The sequence below is a fragment of the Nipponia nippon genome, unplaced genomic scaffold (genome assembly GCF_047370975.1).
Source record: "Nipponia nippon isolate SJK-2023a ecotype South Korea unplaced genomic scaffold, ASM4737097v1 scaffold_4, whole genome shotgun sequence".
In the NCBI taxonomy this organism is placed as follows: Eukaryota; Metazoa; Chordata; class Aves; order Pelecaniformes; family Threskiornithidae; genus Nipponia; species Nipponia nippon.
In genome coordinates, this window is record NW_028262358.1 from 36136070 (window position 1) to 36150313 (window position 14244).

At 43.0% G+C, this 14244-nt stretch overlaps 1 protein-coding gene across 6 annotated transcripts in view; it reads right to left on the reverse strand.

Moving 5' to 3' along the window:
* BIRC6 (baculoviral IAP repeat containing 6) overlaps positions 1-13645 on the reverse strand; it is a 188946-nt gene extending 175301 nt beyond the window's left edge. For 2 of the 6 annotated variants that reach the window (XM_087777214.1, XM_087777212.1), the window contains exon 1: positions 13266-13644. In XM_087777214.1, the coding sequence (XP_087633340.1) occupies positions 13266-13524 (259 nt within the window). In that variant the 5' untranslated portion in view covers positions 13525-13644. Of the gene's footprint in view, positions 1-13265 lie in introns of all 6 variants that reach the window. The other 4 variants (XM_087777211.1, XM_087777210.1, XM_087777216.1 and 1 more) reach the window with 2 other exon arrangements.
* Between the last annotated feature and the right edge of the window lie 599 nt (positions 13646-14244).

The following is a 14244-nucleotide window of genomic DNA, read 5'->3' on the forward strand; positions in this document are numbered from 1 at the left end:
AGTTTAATCATCCTCAAATCATTGGCAGAAGGGTCCTTTCTAACTCAAAATCAATGTTTTACAATGTGCCAAAGGACTCTGGCCAATATCCTTTGAAAAACCTACTGCTGGCACTACAACATTATGTCCTCCCTGTCCAGCCTGGCTAAGTTTACTAGCAATAAGTAATGATCTGCATCTTCACAAATCACAGCTCAAAAGTTTCACATAAACTCCACTAAATGACTTAAGCCAGATCATCAAAACCCAATTGTTACTCTCATTTTAGCCCTAGTTCCTCCAGCTGTAATTTATTTTGGGTGGTGGAAGGAGAAGGAGTCATTCGAAGTTTTGAACAATTTTGCTTTTCAGTCTTGGCACAAGTGGATCATAGCTTCTCCCAATATCTCCAGCTTATCTGTCTAGGATTAAAAACAAAACAACTCACAAAGAAGTCATTAATCCTTTTGTCAGCTCCTATAAGGAAACCTGACAGGCTGCTAGCATACTAGAAGTGCAAGCCCAGTAGCGTACTACATTATGGTATGTCATCCTTAACAACCTTAGAACTAGCAACCTGAAAACTTAAACCAAAAGCAAATAAACATCAGATTGCAGAAATAAAGAATTTGAGACAAGGAACATTCCCCCTCCACCTTCTTTGTTTCAAACAACACAGAACAGAGATCAGCAATTTCCTGTGATCAAAATCTGACCTACAAAGAGTATTGCAGAAAACAAACTTGTTTGGAGAATACATAACAGTCTAAGCAACATCTATTGTGCCCCCTTGTCTGCAGGCATTAAGATGAACCAAACTAATTAGAAAATTAGTCTTGCGTTTCAAGAAGAATGAAAAAGCTTGTCTCCATTTCTCTGCTATAGACAGCTTTAGCCTCCAAGCTTTAGAGCTTAAAAGAAAGTGGCTGTCACCTGAATATGTATGGCCACCATCATGAAGAGATGTAGGTTAATGTTGATCGTAACACCCTTGATCTTTTCTAATATTGGAAAAAAGTTAATTCACCTTGAAAACTGCTAGGAATGACACTAAAACATATCACAAAGTCAGTAATTCTCTTGACAAGAAGCTCCCAATGCACAGCATGCAAAAAAACCCAATTTCTAAATTATGGCAAACTAACACTTTTAACTGCAGCTATAAAGTGAGAGTGGTAAACACATGCACCATAGCACTAATTCCGTAATGCTAAGATCCAAGACCAATCAAATATCTAAAGGAATATCCACAACTTCGATCTATGAATGCAACTAGGTCTTTAGATTAAGAATTACAGTAACATATTTGGAGAAACAGAAATCCCACCAGCTCAGCAAAACACACACATTATGTGCACTGATACCAGTTTTTGCACTTCCAATTTAAACTAGAATATCCAAACGATATCTCAGTACTCATTTCAAAATACTGCGACAATGGGAAGCTGAATGGATAAAGTTTCAGGAGATCAAAAGCTCTATCTATCCTATTAACTTTGTATCAGTGGATTTGAACATCAAGCTATTTAAAGGCAATAGAATCCAAAATATGAAGAGAAGGGAATGGTACCACTGCAGAAGTCCATAAAATTGACTGTTAGAATTAAAAATAAAATTTTAATTTTCCCCCTTCTATTGTGAAGTGTGGGTGTAAAGCTTCACGTTTAGGAGATGTTATCGCTCATGGTAATATGCTGTGTGAAATTCTCCTTCCAGAAGCCAGGTTAGCAGACAGCAAAACTATCCTTTCCATTAGAGATGAAAATGCTTCTTGCCAGAACATTGCTCTGTTACTTCTCACACATTTTTCACATGTACCTGGGATGAAAAAAAACATATATACCAGTTGTCCTCATTTGTTGCGAGGCAGGTGCCTTTCCGCTTGCTACCATTTCACATAATCATAAAACCAAATGAAAAATCCAGCTAGCAAGTACAACATCTCATTGTATGCTACCTAAGCAACACAAGTTTGCCAAGGCAAGCATATCACTTGCAGTTTGAGGAAGTTCTACAGTACAAATAAAAAAAGAAAAAAACCAAACTGTCTTAAAGTTTAACTTGCTGTCTTAACTTGTTATATTTGCAGGAAACTATTTTGAACTAATACTACATAAAATCACAACTATGGATCTATGGATTAGTAGCAAAGGGTAACATTTTCACACAAAAGAGGACAAAAAGCAAACCACTGCAAGTCTGGTTTGAAAAGAAGAAAGTTGTCTCTAAATTGTTTTACATCAGTGGCTCCCAAAGGAAACAACGACATGGTGGTTATGAACATTTGGGAACACAGTAACAAGAAGATGGCTAAGGCATGGCCAAACCAGGCCACGACTGCTCATCATTATTGGATTTATCAGTTATAGATTCTCTCTTGTTCCTCCTCTTCTCCTCCTCACCTACATCTTCATCAGTGGAAACTCAGCAGTGCAGTTTTATCTTCCAGGTCCAGGCCCAGCCCCTTATTTGCTCTAAACATCGCCTCAGCAAAGCACTCTGCTGTCACCATGCAGACACTCCATGGGTCCCTCCCTTTCCCAAAACAAAACCATTCTCAGACTTGAGGAAAGGATGGAAAGGAATCTATTGGACGAGAGCAAGTTTAAGTTGCTATTTTAGACCAATGATGCAGACGGGCTTAAACCAGCTATACACAAGCAACATTTTCTCTTTTAGATTTCACTATATACACACACCTCCATCTGTCACATCACCTGGAAGAGCAGTTCAAAATGACTGAATAAAGCAAAAACACATCCAGAGCTGAAACAGAAAAGAAAACGAAAAACGTTCTCCAAACAGCAAGAATGCTAAAGGAGGCAGAAATACCCAGCTTAACAGCACAAAGTGCCTTCAAACTCCCTTATTTGCCAAAACTGGATTTAGTTAATCAAGACATGTGATCTACAGTTTATCTTTTCCTTTAGCAACAAACAGGACAGAATTGTTTCAGTAGCAGTTTCATTATATGATAGCTGGTTTAATAATCCCTATTAGAGTAGGAAGATGTGTTATCTGGGCCAAAGCATTGGAGACTGCCACATGAATATTAACTAGATGTGTCTGATCAAGCAACTACGAACAGAAGCTAACATTAACACTTAAAAGGTTTCAGAACATAAACAAAAACCCACTGAGATCAAGGCAGTTCATGTCTCACTAGCTCTGCAGGCATAGGGTCCTCTTCCCCTCTACAGACTTAAACCGAGACTGAATCAGCAGGAAGACACTGGTGAGCTCTTCGTGCCCACGCTCTTTATGTTGTTTCAGATCTCCATGTATCTAACGTTACTGCTGCCTTGTATGCCGTACAGAACGCAATTGCTCACAGAGCTTTATACCATCATCCCGAGAATTAATTATGAACGATTTCACAAGGTATTCTACAATCCTTCCTGCAAACTCAGGTAAATTGTGAAAATTTAAGCCCCTGCAATTCTCCTGCAAACACCTCACAGAGGACAGTGTCTTCTTCAAAATTTTTCTCAAAGTGAAAAACTATGATGATTAAAAATTTTCAGGAAAGCTGTCTTTCACAAAGTGCAGACAGACAGATTGCACAGCATCCACCCAGAGCCAGAGCCAGAGCCAGGCAAGGAATACTTCGCAGCTCAGTAACAGGAAGTTCCCGTTCTTCAAGAGCAATTCCCGTGGCAGCATTTCACAACAAAGAACCTTTGCCAGATCAAATTTTACCACCAGTTCCTCTTCTTGTCACTAAAGTGGCTAGAGCATCCGAGTTCACCCATTATGTATCCTGCAGTCTCTGTAACAGGAGAAAACTTCTCCAGTTATGGCACTTTTTAAGCTCCCAAGACTGTTTGGCAGGAAATGGTTTACCTTCCCCTCACCCTCCCCCAAGCCCCAATATTACAAGGAGCTTCCAAAATATTAAGCTGGGAGAAGCAGCAAAACCTCAAAAGAAGATGGGTGGCCTACAAGGCAAATGAAAAACTGGCGAGACCATCATGCGCAAAGTTAGTAGTTAACAATTAAACGCCTACCCAGCAGCCAGTTATGAGTGGCGTTCAGCAAAGCTTGACATGGTTTACTATCTTCATCAACGGCTTGGGTGATGGGACAGATTGCACCTTTAGCAAGACTGTGGATGGCACCAAATGGGAGGCAACTGAGGGCAACTGATGCATTAAATGGCAGGGCTGCCTTTTAAAAGGATGTCAACAAAAGCCAGAGAAATGGCTCCTGAATAAACCTCCTGAAGTTCAAGCAAGACAAATGCAAGGTCTTTACACCTGGTATGGAACATAACCCCACACAGCAGCAGAAGCTGGGGACCAACTGTGCAGGTGGCAACCCGACAGAAAGAACTTGGGCATCCTGAGGGACAGGCTGAACAACAGGCAGCAATGCATCTTTGCAGTGACAAACTGTTACCACACAGGGGATCGCACAGGCAGTACATCAGGGGAAACCTCAGCAATTTTGAGCCCACATCCAGAACACCATGTCCGGCTTTGGTCCTCCATCTGAGATATCAGCACGTATGTGAGAGTCCCATGAAGGGGTACCAAGACAGTTAGAGGGCTGGAGCATACAACACGTGAAGAAAGACTAAGACAACTGGGCTCATTTAGTCAGCAGAAAAAAGGGTTTAGGAGAAAACCTAACAGCAGTCTTCCATTACTGCAGCAGTAGTTCAACAGCTATGTTAGACTGCTGAGTTACTGCCTACCTTTCTCTTTTCGACATTACTTTTAAGGAAACATAACACTGAACGCAGAAGCAACCATACTGGATCAGAGAAAAATGCGCATAACCCCACATTTTGTCCAACGCAGTGGTCTAAACCAAGTGCTTAGTGAAGAATTTAAGAAAGGGTATGTAAACAATGGTACTTTCCTGTAACACTCTCAGGCCCTGTTAAATTGTGCTCAGGGACCTTCTGAGTCAAAAGTGATTTCTTTTTCATATAATGACCTTTGATAGGTTGTTCTTCCATCAGTTTGTCCAATGCTGTTGCAATTTCCCAAACATCTAGCATTCACAATGTTCTGTTGCCAGGAGCTCCGTATTTTACTCTTTCTCACTGTTATTTCTTTTGATGCCCCCAGCTCTTGTACTAGAAGAGACAATCAACTCCCAGTTTACATTTTTCATACATCCAGAATTTTGCAAACCTCTCCCACTCTCCTACCTCCCCATTCCCAATTGTCCCCATCATCATCTTTTTCAGGTTGAATACTGTCTCACATACATAAGCCATCCCACACCTTAAGTTTCTAGTTCTGTTATACTCTTTTGGAGATGGAAATATCAAAATTGCACACATACAGGCATTGAAATGGACTTATATTCTCAGTTGGGTTCTTGACAACTTCTCTAGTAACTGCTTGCATGATAACTACAGAGCGTTTAGCTGGTATTTCATATTTCTAGCACAACTCCAAGATCTCATTCTGGCATTATGAGTCAGTTCAGGATCTAGTACACCAGGCTCCAACCCCACTAAATTCTTATGAGTACTTCAAATTAACTAAATGCATTCCCACATTCTCCTAATAACTGTTTCTACATAGGAAAGCTGAAGTAGAACAGACTAGATCCATTCATGTTTAAGTTATATTTAAAAATGAAACTATTCTTTAGTATGCATTTTCAAATTCTTTAGAGAAGCTGACAAAATTGAAGTGCCTTGTACATTTAAGACACCTATTTGCAGCATAGGAATATTTGAACCTGGTGACTACATAAGTTTAACTTTAGTTCTGTCACCAAAAGGGGACATTCAAGAAAGCTAATTTAAGCCTTGTAAGACTGGTCTTGCCAGGCTCCTTCTATAGGTAATGGGAAGCAGGTTCCTCCAAAAGTTCAGAGAAAGGACTTTTCTCTGTATTGAATGGAGAGGGAACCTAAGATTATTTGTTCAAAAATGCTAATCTTGTTAATTCTGATTTAAAAAAGCTATAGAAAACTGAACAGAAAAAATCCACTATTAAAAAGTCTATTGAGCAGTGTTGTATGTCATCGTTTACATCACAACATGAACCCAGGATCCTGTAGAAGACAGGTCAACTAAGTCTATCACAGTATTTCTCCACAATAACCACAGTGCCTTCTTGCTCTCCAATAAAACACTCCCTGTCTTCCCAGTCTTCACTGCCATCTGCCCAGCTTCCTACTTCCCTAACCCCTTCCCCATTGCCATCCAGCCACTCCATCATAGTTCTCAGTCCCACCCCTCACCCTGCCAGCTCTTCCTTTCCATAAGGAGTTTTTCATGATAGAGTCTCTGTAGCGTGTTGCCCAATAAACAGAGTTTATCAAACTCTTCTCCTACAGCTGCCAAATGCTCAGACGAGATCCTGATTGCTTCATGCTCAGTCAGGTCAGGAAAGTGCAGTGGATCAAACAGTTCGACCTCCACAAACTGTGCAGGGGACTGAAGAACTGCCGACAGACTGTATGCTATGCAAGCCTTCATTAACCAGCACTTGAGATTGAATACGTGTTTTCACTAATGCTACTAATTTTCAAGACTACTTAACTGATAAGCAAATTCCCTGCTCTCTTAAGTTACACATTAAAAAAATTATCAGTAAAATACTCACTGAACAGCCCTAGCAAATACCTCAAGAACATTTTAAACATAACGGTGTTTACATTTATGAGACAGGTAAGTTATTATTTCCATAATTTTATACTTTTAATACAGGCTGTAAAACAAAAGCTGTTTTTTCTGCCTCGCTTCTTGTGCATCATCCTTATCTGTGGAGTGCTCTTTCCCCTAACATACATGCAAATCTTAAAAACAAAACAAAATAAAACACAACACAACCATTTTGCATATAACCAGACTTCCTGCCTACTTTTTGACTAGCAGCATGCACTGGGTCCTTAGCAAATCTTGATACTCTTCCCAAAGACAAGGCAACAGAGGAATTGGGCCAATACACAATCCAATATTTGACTTTGCAGAAACAAAAACAAGCTGCAAGTGTTGGTACCTACGTGTACTTCACAAATGGAAGAACTGAGGGCAATAGCTCTTCTTTCTTGAACCGTGCACTCGGTGATAAGCACTCATCTGATGACTGTAAGCAGTCATTGCAATTAAGAGAGCATTAACTATTTAAAGACAGCTTTCTAACAGCAGAAAGCAATACTGTGGCATCACTTAAGATCCATCAGGAAAGTGAACTGATCCACGTGTAAATTTTTTATTTAAAAAATAAAAAAAAATGGTGGGCAGCTACTGGTGCCACTGGAATAGACAACATGCAACAAGCTATCTCATAACATGACCTAGGACAGACTGATATGCTCAAAAGTTGTGCAAGAGTCCACATCCTTGTAAGCCTTATCTCCATCTGCAAGACAGCCTAAGAAGCATTTTTGAAAGACATTATACTGTTCAGGGAGAATTAAAGAATCCTCATAACAGCAAGGATGGACAGCTTCGTTTCCTGATTTGAAAGTAACTTGGAAAGAAAACCTGAAATAACAGATCAACACCATACCAAAAGATCAGACATAATCGTTATTAAAAGCTTGAGAGAAACAATTAAGGTGAACCTTCAGTCTAGGACTGATTTTTCTTACACTCTGTCTTATAAAATCCTAGATGTTACATTTCACTTAAGCTCAAGTTATGGATACCAATGCATAACAACCATAAAAACATTGTTATAAACAATATAACTAAAGACTCAGAAAGGGGACCTACTGAGGCAGCTAACATTATGGTGGGCTGCTAGAAAGGACCAATTATAGGAGAGGAGAGTACACTAGCTCCAAACCACTGATCGCCATGATGTTCAGAATAGTAAAAAGATCAGGACTTCTAAAGATCACTAGGCTGGGCAATCCAAAGCAAAAAACCCTCTCTATGTTTCCATTACTTCGAGTCCAACAAAGATTTACCTGCTTTCTTTCATAGTGTTCTGGACTTGAACTAATCAATTATCTCTGCCAGAACATATTTCTGCCGAGTTTCTTCTACATTTTATACAATACAGTATACAACATGACTGGGACCTGAGCTGAAGCGTTTATCACATAAGCATATTCAAAGCTGTCCTGACCAAAGCTGGACCACAATCAGCACTGAGGTTCAAAATCAGTATTTTCCCGAGGATTCTTCATATCAATGAGAAATACCTTAACTACCTGTGAGATGGAATAGGGCAGAAAGTCAAAGTTCAAATCCCTGACGCAGAGCACGGTATTTCCTCTTCAGGTCAGTTCAAGATGCATCTTCCTGCAGAAGACCTTTTTCAAAGTCCATTTGCAGAGGGCTAGGAAATTTCCAATTACCTGACATTAAATCATTCTGCAACCTTTAATAATACAGTGCTACTGTTGCAATGATAGCCATGAATCCATCAGTCCAGATATAAATGATCTGTCAATAAAATGAAGAACATTGTGCTATCTTGCCTGGCAACATAACATATGCCTGCATTGATGTCTGTTGCTACTTCTGGATCCCTGCAATAAACATAGTAATGCAAGCGCCCCTTTAAAGGCATGTGAAAAGAAGAGATCTCTATTTTTACTCTATTTTATCTTCTGCAGAAGATAATCCAGATGTGCTTCCACAGAGCCTGGAAGTATTAATTAATGACATCTTGACAGTCTGGCAAGATGTACGGCAAGTAAGAGGGGATATCTGACATACTCTGATTAAGCTAGCAGACAAATGGAGCACACAGTGGTCTAGAATCTTTATTGGTATAAAACACTGAACTCAAATCTAACAATTCTCCTATTCTGTTTTTTCAAGTGCGTAAGGCTCTTCCTGAATGATCTTAAGATCACATAAATCAACGGAATGATCTCTTTGAGAAGCACTTTACCCAGATTAGCATTGTCATCCAAGTATACTCAAATGAAAGGTGGAATGTAGCAGATCACTAGATATTTGACAATACTGCCCATGTGATGAGAAAATAAACAAGGAGAAAATTCTGTATCAATAGCGACAGTCTTCATTATTAATACTTTTTTGTCTCATAATTGGACAAATGAAAATAAGAGCCAAGAAGACGAAGAAACTTGCCCTAATTTTGAGGAATGAAGGAGACAACTTGAGCAGTATCACCACAGTGAGCTTCAAACAGTTGAAACTGCTGCTGTCTTCAAATAATTCAAGCCTAGAATTGGATGGCAGAGTATCCCAACAGTTTCTTCCTAGAGATGATGAAAAGTGTACTTTTCTATGACTTCCAATCTGCAAAAGAGAATCTTTTCTTCTTGTTTTGCTTCCTGCATCACACGGAAAGGAATAAAAAAGAAACAGAACTGGATATCCCCATAGATAGATTTCCAAGGCTCCATAATTCAAAGTGATCCAACTGAAGACTTCCCAAAAGGGAACACTGACAGACAGACAGACAGTGGTGTTGAACTTGCTGCCACAGGTGAGCCTCCTGGGCTGGGATCTATTTCCTTCTAAATTCTTCTGTTGGAGGAACAGTGGTTGAGGGTCTCTGGTGATAATGCAGAGTCCCTGTTTCCCCTACAGGAACTGGTACATACGTACAATGAACAGATCCTTCCCTCTATAGATTCAAAAGTCTGTATTTTGATTACTGTTCGGGCCTCTATAGCAATTTGGAAGGCTTTCGCTATGAAACACTGTGCATTTTAGCGAACAAGGCTGTGAAGCTATTGCTATGTCAAATTAATCTAGAAAAAACTACAGAAACATTCAAGATGGTCACTGTCCATCTGACAGCATATTTTAGTTTCTTAGTGTGTTCCCGGCCACGCTTCTCTGGGAATTACAGCATTCTCCCAGTTCAAGCAGTTTTCTTATTTTATTTGTAAATAGAAGGAACTGATAAACCAAACATCTCTACAAACACTAAGAGAGTCACTCAAGATTATTCTGGAAGTTTGTTTTGATTCTTCAGGGGTTTTTTGTCTGGCTTTTTTGTTTTGGTTTTTTTTTGAGGCAGAGGAAAAGGCTCATCCTTAGTGCTGTATTTGGAGATTGATCATTCACGCTCTTTGGCTACCAATGTTCAACTTGAAACCAAAAGCACTCAAATACTTAAATGCCTAAGAAGGAAAACAAAGTACTTGATAGACTTGCATGGCAGATTCAAAACTAGTCCTGACTAATCACTACTAACAAACATACAGAAATGCATAATATCCAGCAATCAAAAGAACAGTCCTTGACCTCCCAGTCTGGCTCTCTGAAATGCGTGGTGTGCCTGCAACAGCCTTGGCAGAATAAAAAGGACAACCTCGTGAGCAGGTAAGACAAAGATTAATGTTAAAGGATCACCTGATTTTCCCCTTACCAATGGTACTCTTTTTCACTACCACACTCTGGGCTGTTGCAAATGATCACCTGGCCCTCTTGAATAGGCCTACAGAGCCCATACAGGAAACAGATTAAAGATCACACCCTTCCAAGAGATAGAGCTGATGAAGATTCAGTGTATAATAATAATCCTCACTGGATTCCTACAGTTTGGGCTCAGATGAACAATCCCTGGATCATCACATACATCAGACCAATGATGTTCACAGGAGAAACCAAAGCACATAGACCAGAGACCACATCCTAACGTTTGGACCTGATCTATAACTGAACTGTCTTTTTGGCTGTGAATCTTTTGTCTTTTTCTTTTATACACCAAAGAGAGCAATCTGCATTTACATTCTAACAAAGACAGCCTCCACTGCTCTACCCGATTCAGTATTCCACAGGTTCAATCTTTCCACTGAGAATGAGCTCAAAGCTTAATGTATTGCCGCAGTGAACTGCGACTGTAAATAAAACCAATACTGAGGCTTGCTGGTGTTTCCTTTTCTCCCGCCCTCCCTTGACGGGAGATCCTTTTTCTTACTCTGCTTTCTAGAAAGAGAGGCCTGCCTGCTATCTTTTATTTTTCCTTGGGTAATGAGCAACAGCATTTCTGTCCAACATAAATCTTTCGGCAGGGCAAAAGACCTGTAGCCCCAATTACCAAGGAGGACAAGCAGTCTCCCAAGAGAAGCAGTTTTAATTCCCAGGGACTCTATTTTTAGTTATAGCACCAGAAGTCCCTGAAGCAACAATATCCTTTGACCTGTCATTTATGGCAGGGGAGGGAGCACGGACGGAGTAGGTCTACAGGTCTGAGCGTCCAGCTACTACTATCCTACATTAAAAGAGCTCATGCTGTACAAAGCAGGCAGACATCAGAGAACAGCTGAATTCCCTTTTCCTCCTCTTCCCAAAGAAAGGCTGAAAAAGGAGAGAATAAGAGTGAACACAGTCACTAACAGCCCCAACAGATGCTAACAGCTGAGATGAACCAGATTTCTGACAGGCATGCCGGTCTGAATCTATAAGGACATTCACTTAAAGTTTCTTCAAACTAAACTAAGGTTATACATTTTTTTTTCCAATAACATAATCACCAGCTATACTGCACAGATAGAATTTGGGTAAATTGCAAGCAATTCTGTTGTTTCATGTGAGGAGGAGTAGAATCCATCTTTTACAGTCATGCTGTCACAGAGAAAACTGACACTAAAGGAAGTATACATGACTGAATGTACGTAACAGAAGCAAAGCAGTAAATTATTTTCAAATAGTTACTATTTAGGGGAGAATTGCCATTAGCAGTTTGAATACTAAATCAAATCCCTTGAAAGGATTCTATCATAGCAAAGTGTAAAACAGCAGCTTAGGCTTTGATTTACAGTTCACTTCTTTTTCTGTTCATGAGAATTAAACATCTCCTATACAGACAACCAATAACAAATTAAGTCCTCAATTTATGCCCTCTTCATCCACAACTTAAAAGCAATTCTCAAATTCTGGCAACAGCTTGAAGAAAAGTAAGAAATGAAGTTATTAATAAAAAAAGCACTTTAGGAGACAGCACGGTAGAAGAACGGGAATTATAGAAGCAGAGCAATCTGAATCCCGAACGAAGCGGGAAACACCACACTAGAGCCTCATTTTCAAGACAAGTGATCTACAACAAAAGCAGCTGACAGCTTCTTAATAATTCCAGAAAACTTTTTTTTAATTGACCCAAACACTTAACCTTTACACTTTACAACGTACCGACTTTAACTTATGGAAGGAAATAACTGATTTTTGTCCTCTTCTCTTCAGTTTGACATTGTAACACAGTTGCTGGTTTTCAAGGTGAAAGCATACATACTACCTAGACCACGGCATCTTCATACAATTCTTGACATTACTATGCCATGTTCAGGTGGCAAACATCAACCCTTCACTACCACCACTCAGCAAAGCTAGACCTTATCAGCAACACACAACTGTAAGGAGAGCCTGAACACGGAAACACACAACTAGTAAGAAATGTATCTTTCTATGCCAAAGGCTGGTCTCACAGCACACCGAATAACACCACCCCCCACCTCACCCCCCGCCCAATATTCTGACAAGTACTACAGTTTAAGAACCATTAATGAACCAGGAACAAAAGCTGTTAATGGCATACGGATCTTTTTCTACAGAACTAGTTTGTTAATAGTGTAAAAACGTTAATGGGCAACAAGAAAAGTTGCTTCATAGTTATGGAGATGCTACAGTCTTAGTCTCCACAAAGTCAGTACCTCATCATGCCTTCTTAACACAACAGGAGGGATACTGTTACTAGCACCAGAGACAGTCAAGATACTCAGCAGCCTGAAGAACTATGCAAATATATATAAAAATGTACCATCAAATAACTTTATAAAGGATTCTGATCTCAAATAATTCTGAGCTACAAGACAGATGACACTTTCAATAAATAAACCTTCTTAACAAACCCAGATTAAGACTCGAGAAATAAATGACTACAGTATCACATATCAGTAAGAACTAGAACTATGCCTATCCTGCATAACATGCTGCTTCTAATCTTTGGAAGGTTATGTCATCCAAATGAACACCTGAGAAAACAAAATAAAAAAATACTGCCCTATATATCGCAGCCTTCCATCCCCGTTTAATCTTGTAGTAACCACACCAATGCATTCCACAGAAGAAAAACGCCTCGGTGCTGCCTACACGAGTATCTCTGCCTCGAAGAGCAGGAACCGTTCAGGCTTGAAAAGCGAGAAGGGGGGGGGGGGGGGGGGGAGAAGAGCCAGGGGATCCCGCCGGCACCAAGGGCCTGAACCGAGCCCGGCCTCTCCGCCCCGGGCCTCCCCAGGCGGAAAGCCCTCGCCCGCCACGACACCTGTTTCCCTCCCCCGCGGCTCCGCAGCGCCGCGATCGCGCCCTGCAGCCGCCCCGGGGGCTGCCACGGCCCGTTCCCCCCCGCGCCCGGGCCGCGGGGCCCGGCAGGCCCCGCGCTCACCGTTGAGCGCCGACGCCTGCAGCGTGGCCCCCGAGGTGCCGTCGATGACTTTGATGGCGCCACGAGCGGTCACGGCCAGGATGGCGTTGAGCGCCGGGTGGTAGCACAGGCTGCAGAGACCGTCGGCGTCGCAGCGCAGGCAGCCGTCCCGCAGCAGCAGCCACTCGCAGGAGCCCGGCCCGGCCGACACCGGCCCGGGCCCGGGCCCAGCCGGCGACGCCGCCGCCGCCGCCGAAGAGCAGGAGGCCGCCGCAGCCATCTTCCCGGCCGCTGCCGCCGCCGCCCTCAGGACAAGAGGCCCGGGGGGAGCCGCTCACTGACAGTCCCTGGAGCCGCCGCCGCCAGTCACCATCCGGGTCCGGGGAGAGGGGGAAAGGGAGAGCGCCAGCGTGAGCAGGAAGTGACACAACCGCGCCGGATGCGGAACCGACGGCCGGCCTGACACTGGGCGGGGGGGGGAGCCAGCCGCCGCTCGTCACGGAGAGGGGCGGGGCGGGGGGGGGGCAGAGAGAGGGGCGGGGGGGGCAGAGAGAGGGGCGGGGCTCCGCTGCGCGCGCGCATCCTCATCCTCCCCCTCCCTTCTTCGTGCGCGCGCGGCCGCGCGAAGGGCACCCGCTTCCTTGTGTGCGGGATGCGCGCCTCGGGGCGAGCTGGGCGGGTGGGCTGCGAGCCCCGGCCCCGGGGGTGCCCCGCTTCGTGCGGGCGCTAGAGCCCGGGCGGCGGCGGCGGCGGCGGCGAGCGAGGCCTGGGCGGGCCGCCTCCAGGAGGGCGGCCATGCGCCGGAGCTGGCCTGCGCCGCCTTGCCTCTGCCGGGAGAGCGGCGGGGGTGCCGGGCCGCGGCCCGAGGCCGGGCGGAGGAGGTTTCTGCCGGGGGGTGGGGGGCGGCTCTCTGGTGAGACGGAGGCGGCGTGAGTTCTGCGCTCTGGCTCCGTTTCCTCCAGGGCCTGAGCGCGGTCCGGCGGCCGTCGTCTGCCCCGGC